This window comes from Hippopotamus amphibius, chromosome 13 (assembly GCF_030028045.1).
Source record: "Hippopotamus amphibius kiboko isolate mHipAmp2 chromosome 13, mHipAmp2.hap2, whole genome shotgun sequence".
NCBI lineage: Eukaryota > Metazoa > Chordata > Mammalia > Artiodactyla > Hippopotamidae > Hippopotamus > Hippopotamus amphibius.
This window is the reverse complement of record NC_080198.1, coordinates 39,193,920-39,215,142: the sequence shown is the minus strand read 5'-3', so window position 1 is coordinate 39,215,142 and position 21,223 is coordinate 39,193,920. Positions and strand designations below refer to the sequence as shown.

Here is a 21,223-nt window from a genome sequence, read left to right as displayed (position 1 = left end):
TTAGGGAAGTTTTCAACTATAATCTCTTCCAATATTTTCTTGGGTCCTTTCTCTCTCTTGTCTCCTTCTGGGACCCCTATAATGCAAATGTTGGTGCATTCATCATTGTCCCAGAGGTCTCTTAGGCTGTCTTCAGTTCTTTTCATTCTTTTTTCTTTATTCTTTTCCGCATCAGTGATATTCACCATTCTGTCTTCCAGGTCACTTATTCGTCCTTCTGCCTCAGTTAATCTGCTATTGGTTCCTTCTAGTGTATTTTTCATTTCAGTTATTGTGTTGCATATCTCTGTTTGCTCTTTGATTCTTCCAGGTCTTTGGTAAACTTTTTGATCTTTGCATCCAGTCTTTTTTCAAAGTCCTGGATCATCTTCACCATCATTATGCAGAATTCTTTTTCTGTAAGGGTGCCTGTCTCCTCTTCATTTAGTTGTTTTCTGGGGTTTTATCCTGTCCCTTCATCTGGTACAAAGTCCTCTGCTTTTTCATTTTCTCTATCTTTCTGTGGCTGTGGTTTTCAGTTCCACAAGACGAAATACTGCTGATACTGCTTGATTCCGCTGTCTGCCCTCTTGTGGAGGAAGCTATCTAGCCAAACCTTTATTTAAAAAAAAAAAGTGTATTTATTTATTTTGGCTGTGCTGGGCCTTAGTTGTGGCATGTGGGATCTTCCTTGTGGCATGTTTTAAGTTGCAGCATGTGGGCTCTTAGTTGCAGCGTGCACATGGGATCTAGTTCCCTGACCAGGGCTGGAACCCAGGCCCCCTGCATTGGGAGTGCAGAGTCTTACCCACTGGACCACCAGGGAGGTCCCCACATTGGGCTGCTGGTCCCTGGGAGGGGCACTGGGCAGTAGGTGCTGTGAGTGACCCGCCCAGATCCCCCTCACTGGGCGGCTGCCCTTGTCCCCCAGCTGTTTGAAATGTGCAATACAGATGCTAATGGCTCACAGGTACTCCCTTCATAGCTGCCTTCACAGCCTCCCCAGGAAATGCTGGGGCCTTATGTCTCCTCTGCTCTCAGCCTGTGAATGGTGACTGGCTATGAGGGGACATCAAAACCCAGCCCCCACCTCAGTCAGTCCTACAGCAGGGGGTGCAATTCTGGTTCCAGGGCTTTTGTGGGTGAGGCTGAGGCTCCTCTCAAGGCAGAGAACATCCCTGCTCAGCTCCTTCCTCTGCCTTATCCTGCTCCCTCCCCCTTCCTCCTCCTGACAACACCCCTCAAAAATCAGATGCCTCTCAATTCCCAGCTGAGGCCCTGCTTCTAGAGAATGTGGCCTGTGATGGCAGTGGAGCTGTGCAGAGTCTGTCCACTCGTGCCAGATGTGTCAGGTGCAGGGCTTAATGTGGAAACAAGAGAGAAGAGCCCGAGGTGTCCAGGGTGGTGGTGCAGGAAGGGAGTGGGGTGGGGGCAGTGCTGTCAACCAAGGGGCACTGAGGATTTTACAAAGTGGTCAGAGTAGGACGGGAGGCCAAGAGGCCCAGGGAGATGACTGCTAATGTTTGTGCAGATGTGAAGGCCACTAACTTCAGCGGGAGGCAGCTTCTGTGGTTGGTGGCTCAGAAGCCAAACACAGCGAGTGGAGGAGAGCAAGAGGTCAGGAAGAGGGAGGCAATGAGTGTGGACAAGGAGGGGCTTCTCCATCCCCCAGACCCCTGCTGTGCCAAGGGGGGAATCTGGGCTGTGATCAGGCAAGGTCCTTGTGAACCCTGCTCTTGACCGCCACCTCTGAGGTCTCAGGAGTTAGTTTGGGGGCTCCTGAGAGGGGGCAGGGCCCTCTAGGTCAGCCTCAATGGCTGAGAGAAAGAGGAGTCTAGACATCTGAAAGTAATTGGTCTGCTGCCTGTGTGGCCCTGGGCCGGAGAATGGATCTTTCTGGGCCTCTGTCTCTCTATCTGTAACTGGGAAGAACATGATCTCCTTTAAAGGGTTGGTCTGTCATTGAGGTGGATGAAGAAGTTCAAGGACCTCATAGGGGCTGAATGTGAATCTCAGAGGGTGAGGGAGTCAAGGAGACAATCGTTAGAGTGTGTCACTCTCGGGGCACCGTGCCGGGTCATCTGTCAGAGCAGGGACCCACAGAGACATTTGGAATCCCCATCAGAGCAGGCGGAGATGAATGAAATGCAGCTGGTGCACACAGCACACTTCCCTGAGGGCACTGAACGAGCCCCACTGCACTGGGCTTTTCCATGTGGCCATGAGAGGGTCAGCAGTAGGGCAGGGGATAATAAAGACTGCCTGTCTGTGACTGAGCGATGCCCCTGCCAGTCAGAGCCCAAAAGTCTTGCCCCCCAGGCCCCAAGGTCTCTAGCCGCAGCCCATGGGTGAGGGCTGCCCTGGTTCTTGGGGTCCCACTTGCAGCCCCCTGTTCTCCTGTGTGCCACTCTGCCCCTGTGTCACCCCCAGCCAGAGCAGGGCAGGACGCTGGCCAGGGAGACAGAGGGCTACATTATGCCTTTCATGGGCCCCAGGCACTTTCACCTTCCTGGATCACTTTATCTGCAAACAGTATAAAACATTATATTTAACAAGTGCATGCATGTAAACATGGATGTAATCAAGGTTGCATTTTATATTGCATATTCATTTTATATTATATATTCATTATATATTCATCCTTATCGTCTCACCATAAAAGACATCGTTTAAAAATATTTTGTGGACTTCCCTGGTGGCGCAGTGGTTAAGAATCTGCCCGCCAATGCAGGGGACACGGGTTCGACCCCTGATCCAGGAAGATCCCACATGCCTTGGAGCAACTAAGCCTGTGAGCCACAACTATTGAGCCTGTGTTCTGAAACTACTGAAGGCTGCCCACCTAGAGCCCATGCTCTGCAACAAGAGAAGCCACCACCGTGAGAGGCCGTGCACCACAATGAAGAGTACTCCCGCTTGCCGCAACTAGAGCAAGCCTGTGCGCAGCAACGAGAACCCAACACAGCCAATAAATACATGAATAAATAAATTTATAAAAAAGAATATTTAGTGGGCCCCCAAGCTATCATGATCCCTAGGCACTGTACCTACTGTGCCTAATGGATGAGTTGGTCCTGGGGAGGTGGTTTTCCTGGTAGCAGCACAGGCCCCCTGGCAGGGAAATAAATGCTGCTTCTGTCTCTGGCGGCATTGGGCATGTGCATGTGTGCTTTCAGATCGCCCCCAGTGGCCATCCGTGGGTACTGCAGGGCAAGCGGCGGCCTCATGGTGACTTTGAAGGCAGTGCCTGAGTGCTTCCCTGCCCAGGTGTTTTGGCAGGCAGTGGACTAGTAACTGGGGTTCCCCTGGGGTACTCCATCCTCTCATTCCTGTTTCGATTAGATTTCATCTCTGTTGAATGAGATTGTGTTAAAACTAAAATCACACCTCCCCACAACACGGGCACCATACATTTTTGTCAGTAACACTGAGAACTAGTTAGTACAAAGAACTGTTTTGTGCTAGACAAGGAAATGGAGACACAGAGAAGTTATTTATAGCTGAGGTGCTAGAGTCAGCTGTTTACCCTTAAATAACTCCATTTGTATTTCTTGAGACTGAGGGTAGCCTCCTATATAACTACAGAGCAGTTATCAACTATGTACATTTACATGGATACGCTTTTCCCTATATACCGGCCCAGCCCAATGGTGTCAGGTGATATAATAATGTGCTTTAGTTGACAACATTTTGTCACCTCCAGTACAGGATTCAGCCTAGGGTCAGGTGTATCAGGAATTTGTGACTTCCTATTAGCGTCCTTTAATCTGGAACATTTCCACAGTCTTCCAAATATTTTTGTCTAAAAAAGTTTGTGTTTGTGTGTATGAGGAAAGAAGTTGTAAGGTGTCAAGGGGTGTGTCATGTGTGAGGTGTTGTGCAGTATATTCTTGAGTGTGTCAGTGTGGGCCTAGGTGTGTTTGCTTGTGTATGTGTGAAATATATGGTTATGGGTGGGGTGTTTGTGGCTGTGTATTAGTTTGAGTGTAATTCACGTGATGTGAGGTTGTATTGGAGAAGTGTGGGTATGAGTTAGTGGGTATGGTGTGTAGGTGTCAGGGTGTGTCTGAAATGTGTTTGTGGGATGTGTCTTGGTGTGTGTGGGTATGTGTGAGGTTTATGAGGGTGGACTGAGTTTGTATGTGTGTGGACGTGTGAGTATGTGTGTGTATGAGGAGTGTGTAAAGTGTGTGTGTGTGTAGTTCAGGGGTGTGTGTGTGTGTATGGCTGTGCAGGGGTGTTGTGAGTGTGGGTGTGCAGACATATATGTGATGGTAGGAGTGTATGTTTCAGTGTGGGTCTATGGGCGTTTGTGGCAGTGTGTTTGTGTGCAATTTATGTAAATGAAAATTTTGTGTATTCACTTTAATCTCCAAAAGTTATATTTTTACTCATCAAAATACACTTTAAGCAACACAAAGAGAAATAGTGTTTCATTGTCTCATTATTCCCAAGGGAAGGGGCAGCTATGGGGAAAGAATTTGACTGAAGAGTAGAAGCAAGTTACAAATAGCATGTAACGCTTATCCTATTACTCAAGGTTGTATTTTGTTTTTGTTTGTTTGGGCTGCAGCAAGTGGCTTGCTGGATCTTAGTTCCCCGACAAGAGATCTAACCTGTGCCGCCTGCAGTGGAAGTGTGGAGTCCTAACCACTGGACCTCCAAGGAATTTCCTCAATGTTGTATCTTTAAAATTAAAGAAGACATTTTATTTGGCAATATTTTGCATTTATGGAAAATAGCAAAAATAGTGCATAATATTCTCATATTCTCTCTTCCCAGGGTCACCTATGTTACCATTTTGCCTTAATTGTTTCTCTCTCTCTTTCCCTCCCTCTCTCTTCCTCCCTCTCTGTCTCTGTCTCTGGTTTCTTTTTTTTCTTTTTTCTTTTATTTATTTCTTTTCTTTTTCTTTTTAAAATAAATTTATTTATTTATTTTTATCTACTGGCTGCGTTGGGTCTTTGTCGCTGAGCACAGGCTTTCTCTAGTTGCGGTGAACAGCCAATCTTCATTGCGGTGGGCAGACTTCTCAGTGCAGTGGTTTCTCTTATTGCAGATGGAGCATGGGCTCTAGGTGCTCGGGCTTCAGTAGTTGTGGCACATGGGCTCAATAGTTGTGCCTCGAGGGCTCTAGAGCACAAGCTCAGTAGTTGTGGCATATGGGCTTAGTTGCTCCGTGGCATGTGGGATCTTCCCAGACCAGGGATCCAACCCGTGTCCCTTGCATTGGCAGGTGGATTCCTAACCACTGTGCCACCAGAGAAGTCCATCTGTCTCTGTTTTCTATGTCCCCAGGGTTTGGGTTTTCTTCAGCTGTGGTCAGATCACCAGGCCGGGAGCCCATCGCTGGTGCAGGGGCAGTTTGTTACTCACAGTTCCTGGGAGGAGGAGCGGGTCGTGCTGGCCCACAGGAGAGGACAGTCACAGGCAGAGAGCCAGGGAGGGGCACTGCAGGGAAGCCCGCGTGATGTTCTCCAGGGAAGGAATGGGTGAGGCGGGAGGGTGAGGCTGACCAGGTTTAGGGTCGGCTCGTTGGAGTAATTTCATTGGGCTGGGAGTGGGGTGTAGGGACTGCCCACGTTGTTGATGCCTGGCCCTGGGGCGATTAGGACAGGGGGTGAGAGTCTCACCAGCAGAGAGGGTGGGGTGAGGGTGCTGGTCAGTTTGCATGTGGAAGGTGTGCTGAGGGAAAGAGTCTGCTGTCTCTAGGCATCTACTAACCTGGGAGGTTGTGAAAACATCAGGTACAAAACTAGAAAACGTGGTTAACACGGGACCACTTCCATAATGTAATCAGTGACATATTTGCGTTATAACCTCATGTCTCAAGCTCTTTTATTCTTTCAATTAGTACCTTATTTTACCCTCCTTTTCTGCCTTCTTTTGAGTATTATTTTTAATTCTTTTTAATATTCTGGCTTATGCTTAGTTCCCCGGCCAGGGATCAAACCTGGGGCCCTGGCAGTGAGAGTCCTAACCACTGGAGAGCCAGGAAATTCCCCTTTTGAACTGTTTTTATGATTCTGTTTCGTGTCCACTACTTATACTTCTGTTTAAAATACTTTTATGTAGGGTTTATGGAATACATCTGCAATTAATTGCATCTATATTCAATAATATATCACTTCAACATGCAGTGGAAGGATCTTCCCACAATATACTGACAACATTGTCCAGCGTTTTCATGTGTAGGTGATGTTTTGTTGGTTGGGAAGCCAAAGGTTTCCATCTCATGCCTCTGCCTTGTGTGTTATCAATAGTGCAGGAATGATTGAGAAATGACAATACTCAGAGGCCCGATTCAAGTTTCAAGTTTCTTGAAATCACGAGGGTAAATCCACAAAACTGAATCCCTCCAGCAGCAAAGCAAATTGCTGCCTTTTACAAAGGAAAGCACTTGACGTTCCTGGTGCTAGGACCACACCTATGCCAAACTTGAAAAGCCTATTAAAACCTGCCCCTTTTTTGTCTTGTAGTAGAAAAAGCCACACTCCACAGGGCTCTGGTCCTCTGTGCTCCTCATGAGGTCTCTGGCTGCTCCAGTCCAGGCAAGGGTAGTGCTTCAGGCTGTCTCTTTTAGGTTACAAAGGTGCCACTTCAGGACTTCACTAGTAGTCCTGTTGTTAAGACTCTGTGCTTCCAATGCAGGGGGCACGGGTTTGATCCCTGGTCGAGGAAGTTCCTTATGTTATTCGGTGCAGCCAAGAAAAAAACCTGACTTAATCCAAGTATAATGCAGTTAATAAAAATATATATTAAAAAAAAAAAGGTACCGCTTTAGCCAACACTGATCCTACCATGTGCTTTAAATTAATCTGTGTTGTTTCATCTGGTGGACATTCCACACAGTCAAGTAGCTGATCCTGCTGGATGGCTGTGGAAATAGAGGGTTTAGTATGAGCAGTACCACTGACTGTGGGGTCCTGCCATTGGGGAAAGGCCAGGGTTAGGACAGTGACACTGGGACACGTGCACAATGGGAGTCCTCCAGGCTCCCCCATTCAGCTGCATGATGGCAGTAAAACAGTTTAGAAGACAAGGCTGGAGGGGGAAGGAGATCACCGCACACCAGCTAAAGAGCTGTGGACGCAGAGGTGCTTAAAGAAAGCAACCAGCAGGCTGTACAGACTGCCTCCCGCTCAGGCCAATTTGTCCTAAAGAACTTTCCAAAGACAGGTGAGGGGGACTGAGAATTATGCGTCCTGGAGCCTGAGGCAGAAGGAGGCCGACCATAGGCAACGTCCTCCTGCGGATACAGACACAGCTCATGCCTGGCACTACCGCCCACGCAAGAGGCATCACCGGCTTGTTATTGGGCCTTAGCGGATGTTAAGAGCCTAACAAAGCAACGCCCCTATCACAGGAAGGGTAAAAAATGAAAACACCGACAAAATGAGCCTTTCCCAGGAAAGAGGTGAACGGGGCCTTTGGAGTGAAACATCTAGAGGGAAGTGTGGCTGGTCACGTTCTGCATGTGGCTCTCTCAGATGTGTCGTCTGTTGGGTTGGGAGGGGGCGTGGGGAGCGTGCCCAGGGCTCAGGCTGACCATCTCCGGGCGCAACTACTGTGGCCTCAGAGATCCTCCCACTCCTGATGCGGCTCTTTACTGCCCCTCCCCCTCCCCTGCTTCTCTCTCTCTAAGCAGGAGCCTGGGGAGAGAACTGCAGGAAAATGATGGAGCCGCAGGTGTTCCTCAGTCGTGTCTGAGGCCACCTGAGCTGGGTTCACTCTCACTTGCTGCTGAGAGTTCCACCAGAGCAGAGTATTTGCAAGGAAGTCACAGCTGGTGAGAGGCCAACCAAGGAGTCAAAGACACGGCTGCCTGACTCCAGAGTCTAAGAACCCGAGTAGGCCTTGGGGGCAGCATTCCGTTGACAATAACAGGTGCTGTTTATGGAATATCAGTTATGGATTATATTTTTGCAGCCCGGATGCTCTTGTCTTTCCTGGCTCCGCGTCTGATGCCCCCTGCATGGGGAGGGCCTGGGACAATCCTGAGGCTCCCTTCCTGAGCTCACAGGGCCAGGTACCCAGCTCTCCAGCCCACACTCAGTGCCTTGGAGGCCAGGGGAGCCTGTCCTGGGGAGCGAGGGCTCTGGAGGTCAGGCCTGCGTGGCTGGGCAGCTGGAGGAGGCTGTTCCAGCCCAGGAAGCAGCCTGCTGTGCGGGGCCCCACTGGACAGGCTGGGGGCACTGGGCTGGAGAGGAGGCCAGGGCCCTGTCAGCAGCTCCAGATGCCCCCAGGTGGGATGGCTGGGGGTGCTGTGGGCAGTGGAAAGAGCACTGGCCTGGGAGTCCAGCTCCATCCCTGCCAGGTGCACCCCTGCAGCCTTGTTGAGCCCCCTTCTCCCTTGCTCTGCTGGGGCCTGGTTGCCCTTCTGAACAATGGGAGTTGCCATAGCAATGCTTTAAAGAAGGCAGTGTGTCCTTTTAGAGCCCTTCTTTATTTCTTTTTTTAAGATCAATATATTAGTTTATTTATTTATTGGCTGCATTGGGTCTTTGCTGCTGCATATGGGCTTTCTCTAGTTGTGGTGAGTGGGGGCTACTCTTCGTTGTGGTGCATGGGCTTCTCATTGTAGTGGCTTCTTTTCTTGTAGAGCCCGGGCTCTAGGTGCATGGGCTTTAGCAGTTGTGGCTTGTGAACTCTAGAGTGGAGGCTCCGTAGCTGTGGCGCACAGGCTTAGTTGCTCCACAGCATGTGGGCTCTTCCCGGACCAGTGATTGAACCCCTTTCCTCTGCACTGGCAGGCGGATTCTTAGCCACTGGAAGAATGGATTCTTAACCAAGGGAAGTCCCCCTTCTGTAGGTCTTAGAGAAGACTTTAGAGAATCAGTGACTTAAAGTGATAAGTGCATGTTGTATTTTCCAGGCAATTAAAATCTCCACTATTTGAGGAACTCCTGAAGCAGGCACTTGGAGCTCTTCCTGCCATGACCGTGGTTTTGGGACTGGGGGCAGGGCCAGCATCGTGAGTGTGTCACCAGTGCAGTCACACAGGCCACCGTGCTCAGGAGGGCTGGGTACTTGGTAATGACTTAATCTTTTTTTTTAATTAATTAATTAATTACTTTTTGTATTGGCCACGTTCAGTCTTCGTTGCTGTGCACGAGCTTTCTGTAGTGGCGGAGAGCGGCTGCTACTCTTCGTCTCGGTGTGCGGGCTGCTCATTTCGGTGTGTTCTCTTGTTGCAGAGCTGCAGCTCTAGGTACACGGGCTTCAGTAGTTGTGGCTCGTGGGCTTAGTTGCTCCACAGCATGTGGGATCTTCCCAGACCAGGGCTCAAACCCACGTCTCCTGCATTAGCAGGCGCCACCAGGGAAGCCTGCTAATGACTTATTCTGTTTTTTTTTTTAATCTAATTTTTTTATTTTTTACAATAAACTGCATATATTTAGAGTGTACAATTTGGTATCCCAATCTCCCAATTCATTCCCCTGCCAACCGTCCCCGCTTTCCCCACTTGGTGTCCATATGTTTGTTCTCTACATCTGTGCCTCTTTTTCTGCCTTGCAAACCTGTTGATTTCTACTATTTTTCTATAGTCCACATATATGTGTTAATATACAATATTTGTTTTTCTCTTTCTCACTTACTTCACTCTGTATGACAGTCTGTAGGGACTTATTCTTAAGGTCTTGAAATTTTATACAGTTCTTGAACAAGGGGCCCTGCAATTTCAATTGGCTAACTATGTAGCCGATTCTTGCCAGTGGTGACTCCACACTTGCCACAACACGTGAAGGAAGTCCCAGAAGCCATTCTGGGAGAACTTAGTTCCCTGGGTACTTGCCCAGAAAACCCCTGAGTCCTTGCCCTCAGCCTTCAGCAGTCAGAGGGCAGGGGAGAGCCCAGGGAGGGAAGGAAGAGCGTGGGAACACAAGACAGAAGGGGGCCCCAGAAGGACCCTTCGATGGCCAGAGTGCTTTGGAGCTGATGCCCAGCTTTTGAACTGAGTCTCCAGAATCAATGGGCTACAGGAGAGATGCAGGGCTGGTCAGGGTGGTGGTTGCTGGGGTGAGACGGAGGGAACGAGGGAGCTAGTCTAAGAGAGAGGGAGACCCCAAACGGGCCACAAGAAACTCACGCAGGAGCCAGAGCTCTGGGTGCTGCCATCAGCCCTGACTTGGCCAAGACCTCCCTCCCAAGGCTACGGTCCCACCCCACCCTTGCCCTTAGTTTCCTCCCTGGCCTAATGAGACTGGTGGGAAGCCGTGCCCTGCCCTCCTGACAAGAGTGCTATGAGATGAGGGGAGGTGGGTGCATGGGTGCCCTTTGTAGCCTGAAGGACCCCACACACAGGTTACATCCTTGGACTCGGGTCTCCAGACACCCTAGGCAACTGGCCATGGGAAACTGTGACGGGGGCAGGACACAAGGGGCCCCAGGCTCCCCTCACAGTGTTTTCACCATGACCATCCCAGGGATTAGTGTTAGGGTTGTTGCTATGGTGACAGGATGGGCCCCAGTGTCCTCAGTCCGTGCTGTTGCCACTGGCAAGCAACTTGGAAGAAAACTCCTTCAATGGGTTTGCCCAAGGGCGCACAGGTGACCCTCATGTCAGGAACTCCCAGCAGAATGGAGAGAGTCCCCTGCTCCAGGGACAGCAGGGGGGTTCCGCTTATGTCCTCTTCATAGCTTGGGTTTCACACCAACATAGCATGGCTCCCACCAGCACCACTCTACCCCACATGGTTCCTGCCACCCATCAGCCCTCCCCGTCTCCACCGCATCCAACCTGCAGTCCCAGCTCCCCAGGCTCTTCCCTTGTCTATTGGGTTAATCAAGAGGGTAATTTCAGATAGGAAAGAAATATCTAAGGAGGCAGGTGTTTGCTGGAGACATGATAGGTGGTTCTCAGCTGGTAATTAGTGGGCAGACAGTTACCTTTAAAAGCTACTAAATTCTTTTTCAGGACTTCCCTGGTGGTGCAGTGGTTAACTATCTACCTGCCAATGTAGGGGACATGGGTTCGATCTCTGGTCTGGGAAGCTCCCACATGGCACGAAGCAACTAAGCCTGAGTGGCGTAATTACTGAAGCCTGTGCCCTCTAGGGCCTATGTGCCACAAATACTGAGCCTGTGTGCTGCAACTACGGAAGCCCACATGCCTAGAGCCCATGATCCATTACAAGAGAAATGACTGCAATGAGAAGCCCAGGCACCACAACGAAGAGTAGCCTGTGCTCACCACAACTAGAGAAATCCTGCACACAGCAATGAAGACCCAACACAGCCAAAATAAAAATAAATAAATAAACAAATAAATAAAAATTTAAAAATCCACTACATTCTTTTTGGAAATAAGAAATGCAGGTGCCCCCTGAATCTATTGAGTCGGACCTGGGCTCCGTGAGAGCGGCAGAGCTGGGGAGATGGAATGTGTGGAAGTTGTGTTCTGATCTCCAGTCTGTCTCTCTGCTCAGGAGTTGGTCCCTGCTCTCGTCACATTACAAAGGGCATAGCAGCTGGCAGGGCCTGGCTGGAGCCTCTGGAGGGGCACTTCCTACTTTCCTAGGGCAGCCATGACCAGATGCACTGACCTTCACTAAGAGGAGCCAGGCCTGGGGAGGGCCCGCAGAGGCACCCAGGAAAGGGGAAGGTGTGTGTGGGCCTCTGTGAGGTGTCCTGTCTCACTCCAGCCTCCTGGAAGTTGGGCTCCAGATAGGCTTGACGTGCCTCATGCTTGCGGCACATGGTCTCTTGGAGGCTGACCCTGAGATGTTGGGGTTTGCAGGTCTTTGTCCTGGTAGCAGAATGAGGGAGGGTGTTCCTTCTCAGATGTACCTGAGGCATCCAGAGTCCCCTCTGGAGAGAGAAAACCCTCTGTCCCCTGTGGGGACAGGCCTGGCCTGGGCCCCCTGCTGCCCTCTCTACACCCATGTCCCAGTAACTACCCACTCACAGGAGAGGTGCCCATGCCCACAAGTCAGCTCCTGGGCTGGGGCTGGCCCTGAGCCTGGTCCTCTCCTGCAAAGCTCAGGCATCCTCCCACTCAGCCTCCACCCGGGCCCGGCTCCCCTTGTCACACAGCCCAGATCCTGGTGAGAGGAGCTGGTTAGATGTTTGCTCGAGGTGAGGTGGGGCTGCCCTCCTGCTAGCTCCTTCCTTCTCCAAGCCCCGTGCCTGGGAAATCCCAGCCTGGCCCAGGGGTTTCCAGGAGGACTTAACCTTGCTTCACAGGAGATGGTACATGGGAAGGAGGACGCTGACCCTGAGCAGAGGGTCCTGCCCCTCACCCCTGACCCAAATCCTCACCCTCCCAGCAGCTGTGGCTGCCTTCCCTGCTCACTGCAGAGGGCAGGAGGGAGGGCCGAATTCCCTGCCCCCCGTGTCCCTGTAGGATGGAGAGCGAGGTGGGTGAGTCGGAGGCACTGGGTCCAACAGCAGGTCTGGCGTTGTTTGGGGGGGGGGGGGGTGCAGTCCTTGTTGGAATGATATTGCCGGTGGGTCTCATTTTACTCACCAGCGGGTCAGCTCCGAGAGCGGGCGGCTGTCCCCACAGCTGGGGACACAGCAGCCTAGGGTCCAGTTCTCTTTTCTATGAAGTGTCTAAGTGTCTGCACAGGGAGGATGGCTGGGAGGAGCAAAGGAGGGGGTGGTGCAGGATCAGGGCGCACACCTGAGTTTGTTGGGGTGAAGGGTGCGTGAGGATGTCTCAGGGACCAGATGTGGAGCCAGGGGCAACCTGCCTGGGACAAGGGCTTTGATGTCTTTTCTGAGAAGACCTCCACTCTGACGCACTGTGAGGACTAAACCAGGAAAGCCAGACATTGGTGGCCTGGCGGGCAGACCCCCCATTACAGGAGTTTGAGGACCTGCAGGGGACCCTACACAGGATCCAGGGAGGGTGGGGAAGGGGACCTTGGTCTGAAGAGTGAGCAAATGCAAGGCCCAGAGGCAGGAATGCACAGGGAGGGTTTCATAATACCCAGTAACCATCTGTGTTGCTATTTATTTTCAATTGTAATCACCTCCTTTTCCTCCTCTCACTTGGAGAAAGGATACAGCTTGACCAAGAGGCCACTGGGGCAATACCTGGACTATGAAAGCAGGTTGCACAGAAGGCCACCTCTCCTTCTTTCTCCAAGGCTGAGTATGTAACCAGCAGCATCCAGCCCCACTGTCACCTTCTGAAGGTCTCTGGCCAAGTCCCCAAGGGTCCCGTAAGCCAACCGAGTCCAAGAACTATCACAGGCCTCACAGCCACGTGGTCATTTCACAGGAGAGGTGGGGTAGAATTTGCTGCATGGCTTCTGGAGACCCTTATCATTTGGGCCCATCATCTCTCCCAGCTGTGCTCTCCTGCCCCGCAACCCCACCCTCCCAGCCTGGTGTCTCAAGCAGAGCACTGGACAGGGACATATTGCGGTCAAATCAGCAGGGATGTCCTGAGGCTGTGGGAGCCAAGATGAGGATGTGATGAGTCTGCCTGGAGGTCAGGGAAGGCTTCCCAAGGTGGAAGGGCAGGGCAGGCAGAGGGATCAGGTGCAGAGATGGGAGAAGAGCAGGAGGCTGAGATGAGTCTTAGTGTTGGAGGTGACAGGGCAGCCTGACACCTGAGGCCTGTGGGGCTGGGGGAGAGCAAAACTCAGAACAACAGTCCAAGCCACGATGCCAGAAAGGGATGTGTGGGCTCCTGAAGGCAGGGGGTGATATGTCCAAATGAGCAGATGGTCAGAGCCCCTATTAAATGGTCTGGGGCGTGGCTGGTGGTAGGACCTGGGCAGGGTGGTGGGAGGACAGAGGGAGTGTCCTCTGTTGAAAGAAGGAACAGGTAGGGCTCCCAGGCTTTTTGCTCAGGGTCCTCCAGTGCCACCCAGGCAACAGCAGCCGACAGGCCAGTGGAAACAACCAGGAGTACTCATGGGAGTCTCACACTCAGAGACACACACCAGTAATGTGTGTCCATGATAACTGGTATCCTGAGAAGGGAATGTGTGTAGGCTGGGAGGAGAAGCAGCCCAGCTGCACCTGAGCCAGCCCTGCCTGTTAAGAGGAGGGTCCTTGAGGAGACCAAGCAGGAGTCACCAGGGAGGCACGAGGGGACCCAGGAGAGTGGCATCAAGGGAGGTGGGCAGAGGGCAGTTTCAGGAGGACAGAGTGTTTCCTAGCACCTGTGAAGATAAAGAGAAGGGATGGGTGTAGCCTTTGGATCCAGTGAGGGCTGGCCAGCCTGCAGCTGTCCTGAGTGTGAGACAGAGCAGTAAGTGTGGTCACTGGGGTCGATGACCCTTCCACAGGGTTGGTTGGCCGAGGCAAGGGCAACAGGACACATCTCCTGGGGTCTGGGAATGTGACTTCATTCTGAGAGTGGCAGAGAAGACAAGGAGAGGGGAGAAATGGGGCCGATGTCCTGACTAGCTGAGGTTTGAGGCAAAAGAACAGGATACTGTGGCCTTGATGGCTGCCTAGGTACTGGGTGGGTGGGTAAGTCTCTAAAAGGGGTGGTACTGTCATCCTCTCATCAAAGTTGAACCAAGTGCCTACTGCGTGAGCAAGTGCCTGGAGTTGGACGTTCACTACTAAATATACTTCTTTCCCCTGATTCCTGAGGAGGCCGTGATGTGGAGGCAGAGGGGATGTAAGCCAGTGCCTTGTCCCTTCCTCTCCTGGAGGACTCAACCCTCTTGAGCAACCCCGCCTATGACACTTCCCATGGGGCCCAGGAGAGGCCAAGACATTATCAGGGAGATGGAGAAACCATTTCTTCACCTTGCACAGAGGCTTCCCTCGCCCACTGCCCAGCAATCCCGTGAGGCAACAGCAGGGGCTGAGGCAAGTCCAGCTCACAGCCTGGGAGGCAGCCAGGGATGGGGCAGGTCAAGAAGCTGCCTGGCTGGGCCATTGCATCAGGCCCAGGAGGCGCATAAAGGAGGCTCCTGCAAGCTTGGGGACCATGGAGACCCAGAGGGCCAGCCTCGCCATGGGGCGGTGGTCACTGTGGCTACTGCTGCTGGGACTAGCGATGCCCTCGGCCAGCGCCCAGACCCTCAGCTATAGGGAGGCTGTGCTTCGTGCTGTAGATCTCCTCAATGAGCAGTCCCCAGAAGCTAATCTCTACCGCCTCCTGGAGCTGGACCTGCCTCCCAATGCCGTAAGTCTGGAAGGGGTTGCCAGGTTGGCCACACTGTCACTCCCTTTGCTCAGGCTGTACCTCCTGTCAGGAAGGCACTTCTCCCTCTCAGTCGTCTCCCACCTCTTCTAGGAAACATTGCTGGAGCTGGTCCCCTCCCAGCATGCGGCTTCCTGCCTTAGCATTTCTACTGTGGGAACAGGTGTCCTGCACACCCTGTTCAGGCTGAAAGGCCTTCTAGGAGCTCCAGGAGTAGGGGGGTCCCTGGCTCTGCCGGGTGACGTCCCTGCTTTGAGTCCCCTCTGCTCCTTCTTGTTTCCCTACCAGGGAGGGCTCTGCTCAGCCTCGAGGTTCCAGTGACAAGATCTTTCCCTACAGGCAGCCCCTGACTTCCCACAGCCTCTCTGAGGGGAAGGTGTCTCCACCAGAGCTGGTCTGAGGTGTGCACCTGCCCTCTGTGTGATCATGAGGCCAGGAGTGGGCTCTGTCCCCTTCTCCTGAGCACCCAGCCCCAAGCAAAGGGCCAGGCACCCAAGAGGGGCTGGAGAGGCTGCTGTCGAGGTGGGGGGCAGGGAGACAGATCAGAGAAGGAAGGGTGAGCCCAAGCCCAGTCTCCCCACTTTGATCCTTGACCAGGACGAGGACCCGGAGACCCCGAAGCCTGCGAGCTTCATGGTGAAGGAGACCGTGTGCCCCAAGACGACCCAGCTGCCCCTGGAGCAGTGTGACTTCAAGGAGAAAGGGGTGAGGCTGGGGGCTGAGGGCTCCCGGGGAGCTGAACAGGGTGCTGCGGGGAAGATTTTCGCCCCCTGGGCTGATGCTGGGAGGTGATGGACCTGGGGTTCCAGTCTGACTTTGAGCTTCCCCTTCCAGCTGGTGAAGCAGTGTGTGGGGACAATCACCCTGGACTGGTCCAAGCAACAATTTGACATAAACTGTAATGAGGTGAGTGGCCTCTTCTGGGCTGCAGGAGTCACTAGAGGGGTGGGTTGCGGAACATCCTTAGGGCAAACTACCCGCTGCCCCACCCAGAGCAGAAAGGCCCTCCTGCCCTGGCCCCTCCCTCACCCGAGCCCCAGGCCTCCAGGACTGGCTCTGCCATCCCTTAGAGCAGTGGTTCTCTACATGGGGTCCCCACCAGGGAACTTGACAGAAAGGCAGAATCTCAGGCTCCTCTCTGACCTCCTGATTCAGCCTCTGGGGTGGGGCCCAGCCATTTGTATTGTCACAAGGCCTCCAGGGGGTCCTGACTGTGCTGAATTCTGAGAGGCACCGACTAGAGTAATGACCTTTCAGCCCCTGCTCCCCTCCAGCTTTGCTGGGACCGGCTTGTGACCTGGGACGCCCCTTGCCATCTGTGAGGCCTCCGTTTGCTTATCTGCCTGTAGGGTCAGGGATTCAACTTTGTGCTCTAGATGTCACAGCTGGAGGGCAAAGTGGGGCCCCAAGTGTCCTGGTGTGGCCCTGGAAAGGGGTGTCCAGTGGGGAGCACACTGGTCTTATCCCTGGGCCCATTCCCTGCAAGTAACCTGGTTCTTCCTGGTTCACAGCTGCAGAAGACTGGAGTTTTTAGACGGTTGGGAAAAGCGATCCGAGTAGGCTGGCGGATTGTTCGCCCGATTTTGCCGATAATCAGCATTTTGGGGTAAATTGTGAGCCTATGGAAGAATCCTATGGGTGTTCACCTTGGCTCAGGCTTCTGGACTCTTAAAAATAAAGTCTTCTGAAAGCAAACTCCTCCGTTCTTTAATTTCGCTTGTCTGGTCTCCTCCCACTTACTGGGACCAAATCCTTAACTCTGGGAGGCTTCCTATATGTGCGTGTCTGTCTGTTTGTGTGTGCGTGTGTCTCTGTGTGTGCATGTGTGTGTTTGTGTTCACGAGGGGTGACTCACCAGGGAGCCCAGCAAGGACGTGTCCTCCCAGGGCAGTGGCCAAGGGGAGAGGAGGGAAGAGAGAATGGAAGGAGGGCTGCCCCAGAAGCTGGCAGAGTGTGGGGCCAACTGGGATGAAGACACTGCAGAGAGGATGAAGCAGATTGATTCCCTGATAGGCTGGACAAGGCGGGAGTGGGTTCTGAGAGCATTATGGGCTGGTCAGTGTCCTGGTGTTCGTATGAGATGAGTGTGGTGGGAGGTGACAGTTCTGTTTTGACCACATTGGTTCTGAAATGCCAGGGAGATGCTGGTCCCTGAGCAGGGCACTTGGCAGTGAGTGCTGTTAAGTGCTGTGCCCAGATTCCCCTCACTGGGTGGCTGCCCCCGTCCCCCAGCTGTTTGAAATGTGCAATATGGATGCTAATGGCTCACAGGTGCCCCCTTCACAGCTGCCTTCACAGCCTCCCCAGGAGATGCCTGGGGGGTTGTGTCCCCTCTGCCCTCAGCCTGTGGAAGGTGACTGACTGTGAGGGGACATCGAAGTCCAGCCCCCATCTTAGTCAATCCCAAAGCAGGGGTGCAATTCCGGTTCCAGGGTTTTTGAGGATGAGGCTGAAGTTCGTCTCAGGGTAGAGCACATCCCTGCTCAGCCCCTCCTTCTGCCCTATCCTGCTCCCCTCCCCCTCCTTCCTCCTGCCAACACCCCTCAGTAAATCAGATGCCTCTCAGTTTCCAGCTGAGGCTCCATGTTTTGCAAAAAGCCTTACTTTCCATTTCAAGGTTCCTAGGATTCGCTGGCACAATAACCACTCTACACTCAGTTAAACAAGAATTTAGAGAGAGTTTATTTAATTAACAAAGATTACAGTATACTAAGAAAGAATAGCAAAGACAGAGGTTCATATATCACCAAATTGGGGAAGCATCTACATCCAGATCCAAGCAGTGCTGGGAAGTCCCTGGAACAGCAATCTGGAGCCCCAGTGGGGAAGGGTCCTGGGCAGTGCGTCCACTCCAAGGGGGAGACTTCAGATTGGAATTCTGGGGCCTCTGCTTATAATTCCAGGCGGCAAGCTGATGGCAGGAGGCTGAGAGGGGCTTGAGTGGTTGAGGTGGAGGGGTCAGTCTGACACCTGAGGCCTGCAGGGCTGGGGATGAGGAAAACTGAGAACAACAGTCTAGACCGAGATGCCAGACAGGGCTGTGTGGGCTCCCGAAGGCAGGGGGTGAAATGTCCAAATGAGCAGATTGTCGGAGCCCCTAGAAAATGGTGTGGTGGGGGGACAGTGGTCTGGGGAGAGCCCGGAATCAAAGAAGGTGGAGTCTGGAGGTAGAGGCTCCACTTGAGAGGAGAGAAGGCGGTGGTGAGAGCTGGGAAGGGATGGTGGGAGGACAGAGGAAGTGTCCTCTGTCAAAAGAAGGAGCAGATGGGGCTCCCAGGCTTTCAGCGCAGGGCTCCTGAGGCAGCACCCAGCCAACAGCAGCCAACAGCCCAGTGCAGACAAGCAGCGGTACTCACGGGAGTCTTGAATTCAGAGATACAGACCAGGGATGTGTGTCCGTGATAACTGGCATCTTGGGAAGGGAAGTCCCCAGGAATGTGTGAGGACTGGGAGGAGAAGCAGCCCGGATGCACCTGTGCCAGCCCTGCCTGTTATGAGGAGGGTCCTTGGAGGAGACTCAGCAGCAGGTACCAGGGAGGCACGAGGGAACTCAGGAGAGTGGCAGCAGGAGAGAATCGGTCAAGGGCCATTTCAGAAGGACAGAGGGGTCCCCAGAGTCCATATAGGTGAAGACAAGGCTTGAGTGTGAATTTGGTTCAGTGAGGTCTGTCCCGTCTGCAGTGGCCTGAGTGTGAGAAAGGGCACTGAACAGTGGTCACAGAGCCGATGGCCCTTCCCATGCTTGGTTGAGGAGGGGTCAGGGGAACAGGCCATGTCTGGTGGGGACCTGTGGGAAAAGCTTTTTAACTGAGAAAAAGATGGAGATGAATCCATGGCAGGGGGCAGACGGAACCAAACCCCTGACAGGCTGAGGGCTGGGCCCAGTGGAAAGGATGGTGTGGATAAAGTCTGCCTAGAGACAGGCTGGGTGGGCAAGTGTCTAGAAGGGGTGGGTACTGGCATCCACTCATCAAACTGAGTGCCTACTGCGTGCCAGGCAGTGCCTGGAGCTGGAGGTGGAGGGGTGAATACACTGCTTTCCCCTGAATCCTGAGGGGGCTGTGGTGTGGAGGCAGAGGGGATGTAAGGCAGTGCCCGGTCCCTCACAATCATGGACGACTCAACCCTCTTGAGCAACCCTGCCTATGACACTCCCGGTGGGGCCCAGGAGAGGCCAAGACATTGCCAGGGAGATGGAGAAAGCATTTCTTCACCTTGCACAGAGGCTTCCCTCTCTCACGGGCCAGCAATCCCGTGAGGCAACAGCAGGGGCTGAGGCAAGTCCAGCTCACAGCCTGGGAGGCAGCCAGGGATGGGGCAGGTCAAGAAGCTGCCCGGCTGGGCCATTGCATCAGGCCCAGGAGGCACATAAAGGAGGCTCCTGCAAGCTGGGAGGAGGCCAACTTGGGGACCATGGAGACCCAGAGGGCCAGCCTCGCCCTGGGGCGGTGGTCACTGGGGCTTCTGCTGCTGGGACTAGTGGTGCCCTCGGCCAGCGCCCAGACCCTCAGCTACAGGGAGGCCGTGCTTCGTGCTGTGGATCGTCTCAATGAGCGGTCCTCAGAAGCTAATCTCTACCGCCTCCTGGAGCTGGACCTGCCCCCCAAGGCTGTGAGTTGGGGAGGTGCCTGGGGAGGGACCTGTCTCCCGCCAGCCTTGGCCACAGCGTCACCCCCTTTGCTCAGGCTGTACCTCCTGTCAGGAAGGCACTTCTCCCTCTCAGTGGGCTCCCACCTCTTCCAGGAAACCTTCCCAGAGCTGGTCCCCTCCCAGCATGAGGCTTCCTGCCTTAGCATCTCCACTGTGGGAACAGGTGCCCTGCACACCTTGTTTTGTCTTAAGGGACTTCTGGGAGCTTCACGGGTAGGGGGGTCGTTGGCTCTGCCGGGTGATGTCCCTGCTACAGTCCCCACTGCACCTCATCGTCTCTCTACCAGGGAGGGCTCTGCTCAGCCTGGAGGTTCCAGTGACAAGGCCTCTCCCTGCAGGTGGCCCCTGACTTCCCTCAGCCCCTCAGAGGTAGAGGTGCTCTCATCAGAGCTGGTCTGGGGTCTGCTCCTGCTCTCTGTGTGCCCATGAGGCCAGTAACAGGCTCTGTCCCCCTCCCCTGGGCACCCAGCACCCAGCACAGGCCAGGCACACAGGAGGGCCTGGAGAGGCTGCGGTCTAGGTGGGGGGCAGGGAGACAGATCAGAGAAGGAAGCATGAGCCCAAGCCCAGTCTCCCCACTTTGATCTTTGACCAGGATGAGGATGCAGAGACCCCGAAGCCTGTGAGCTTCACGGTGAAGGAGACCGTGTGCCCCAGAACGAGCCAGCAGCCCCCAGAGCAGTGTGACTTCAAGGAGAAAGGGGTGAGGCTGGGGGCTGTGGGTGCTGGGGGATGCTTCTCATGGAGGTGAACAAGGGGCTTCGGGGAAGTTTTCCAGCCCCTGGGCTGAGGCTGGGAGGTTATGGCCCAGGGATTCCAGTTTGACCTCGAGCCTCTCCTTCCAGCTGGTGAAACAGTGCGTGGGGACAGTCGCCCTGGACCAGTCCAAGGACCAATTTGACATCAACTGTAATGAGGTGAGAGGCCCCCTCTGTGTTGTGGAGCTGATGGGGTGGGTTGTGGAACATCCTTTGGACCAATTACCTGCTGCCCCATCCAGGGCAGAGAGTGGCCCTCCTACCTGGCCCCTCCCTCACCCGCACCCCAGGCCTCCAGGACTCACTCTGCCACCTCTAAGAGCAGTGGTTCTGTAAGTGGGGTCCCTACCTGGGAAGTTGACAGAAAGGCCAATTCTCAGGCCCCTCCTGATTCAGCCTCTGGGGTGGGGCCCAGCCATTTGTATTGTCACAGGGCCTCCAGGGGATTCTGACTGTTATGCATTCTGAGAGGTTCTGACTCTAGTAATGGGCTTTCAGCCTCTGCTCCCATCCAGCTTTGCTGGGATGGGTTTGTGATCCTGGGAATCCCCTTGACTTCTGTGGGCCCCAGTTTCCTTATCTGTCTGTGGGGGCAGGCATTCAATCCTGTGCTCCAAATGTCACAGACAGAGGTGAACTGGGGCCACTAAGACTCCTGGAGTCCACCAGGATCAGGTGTCAGATGCGGAGGGTGGTGTCTTGTCTTGACCTTCACCCA

General features: G+C 53.5%; 1 protein-coding gene and 1 pseudogene across 1 annotated transcript in view; both read left to right on the top strand.

Annotated features, from left to right (window-relative positions):
- The first annotated feature begins 1,950 nt into the window (after positions 1-1,950).
- Positions 1,951-16,707, top strand: LOC130834426 (cathelicidin-6-like; annotated as a pseudogene).
- A 2,798-nt stretch (positions 16,708-19,505) lies between these two features.
- The window catches only part of LOC130835000 (antibacterial protein PR-39-like), a 29,244-nt gene continuing 27,526 nt past the window's right edge, over positions 19,506-21,223 (top strand). The window contains exon 1 of the mRNA XM_057706166.1: positions 19,506-19,708. Coding sequence (XP_057562149.1) covers positions 19,511-19,708 — 198 coding nt within the window. The 5' untranslated portion in view covers positions 19,506-19,510. The remainder of the gene's footprint in view (positions 19,709-21,223) is intronic.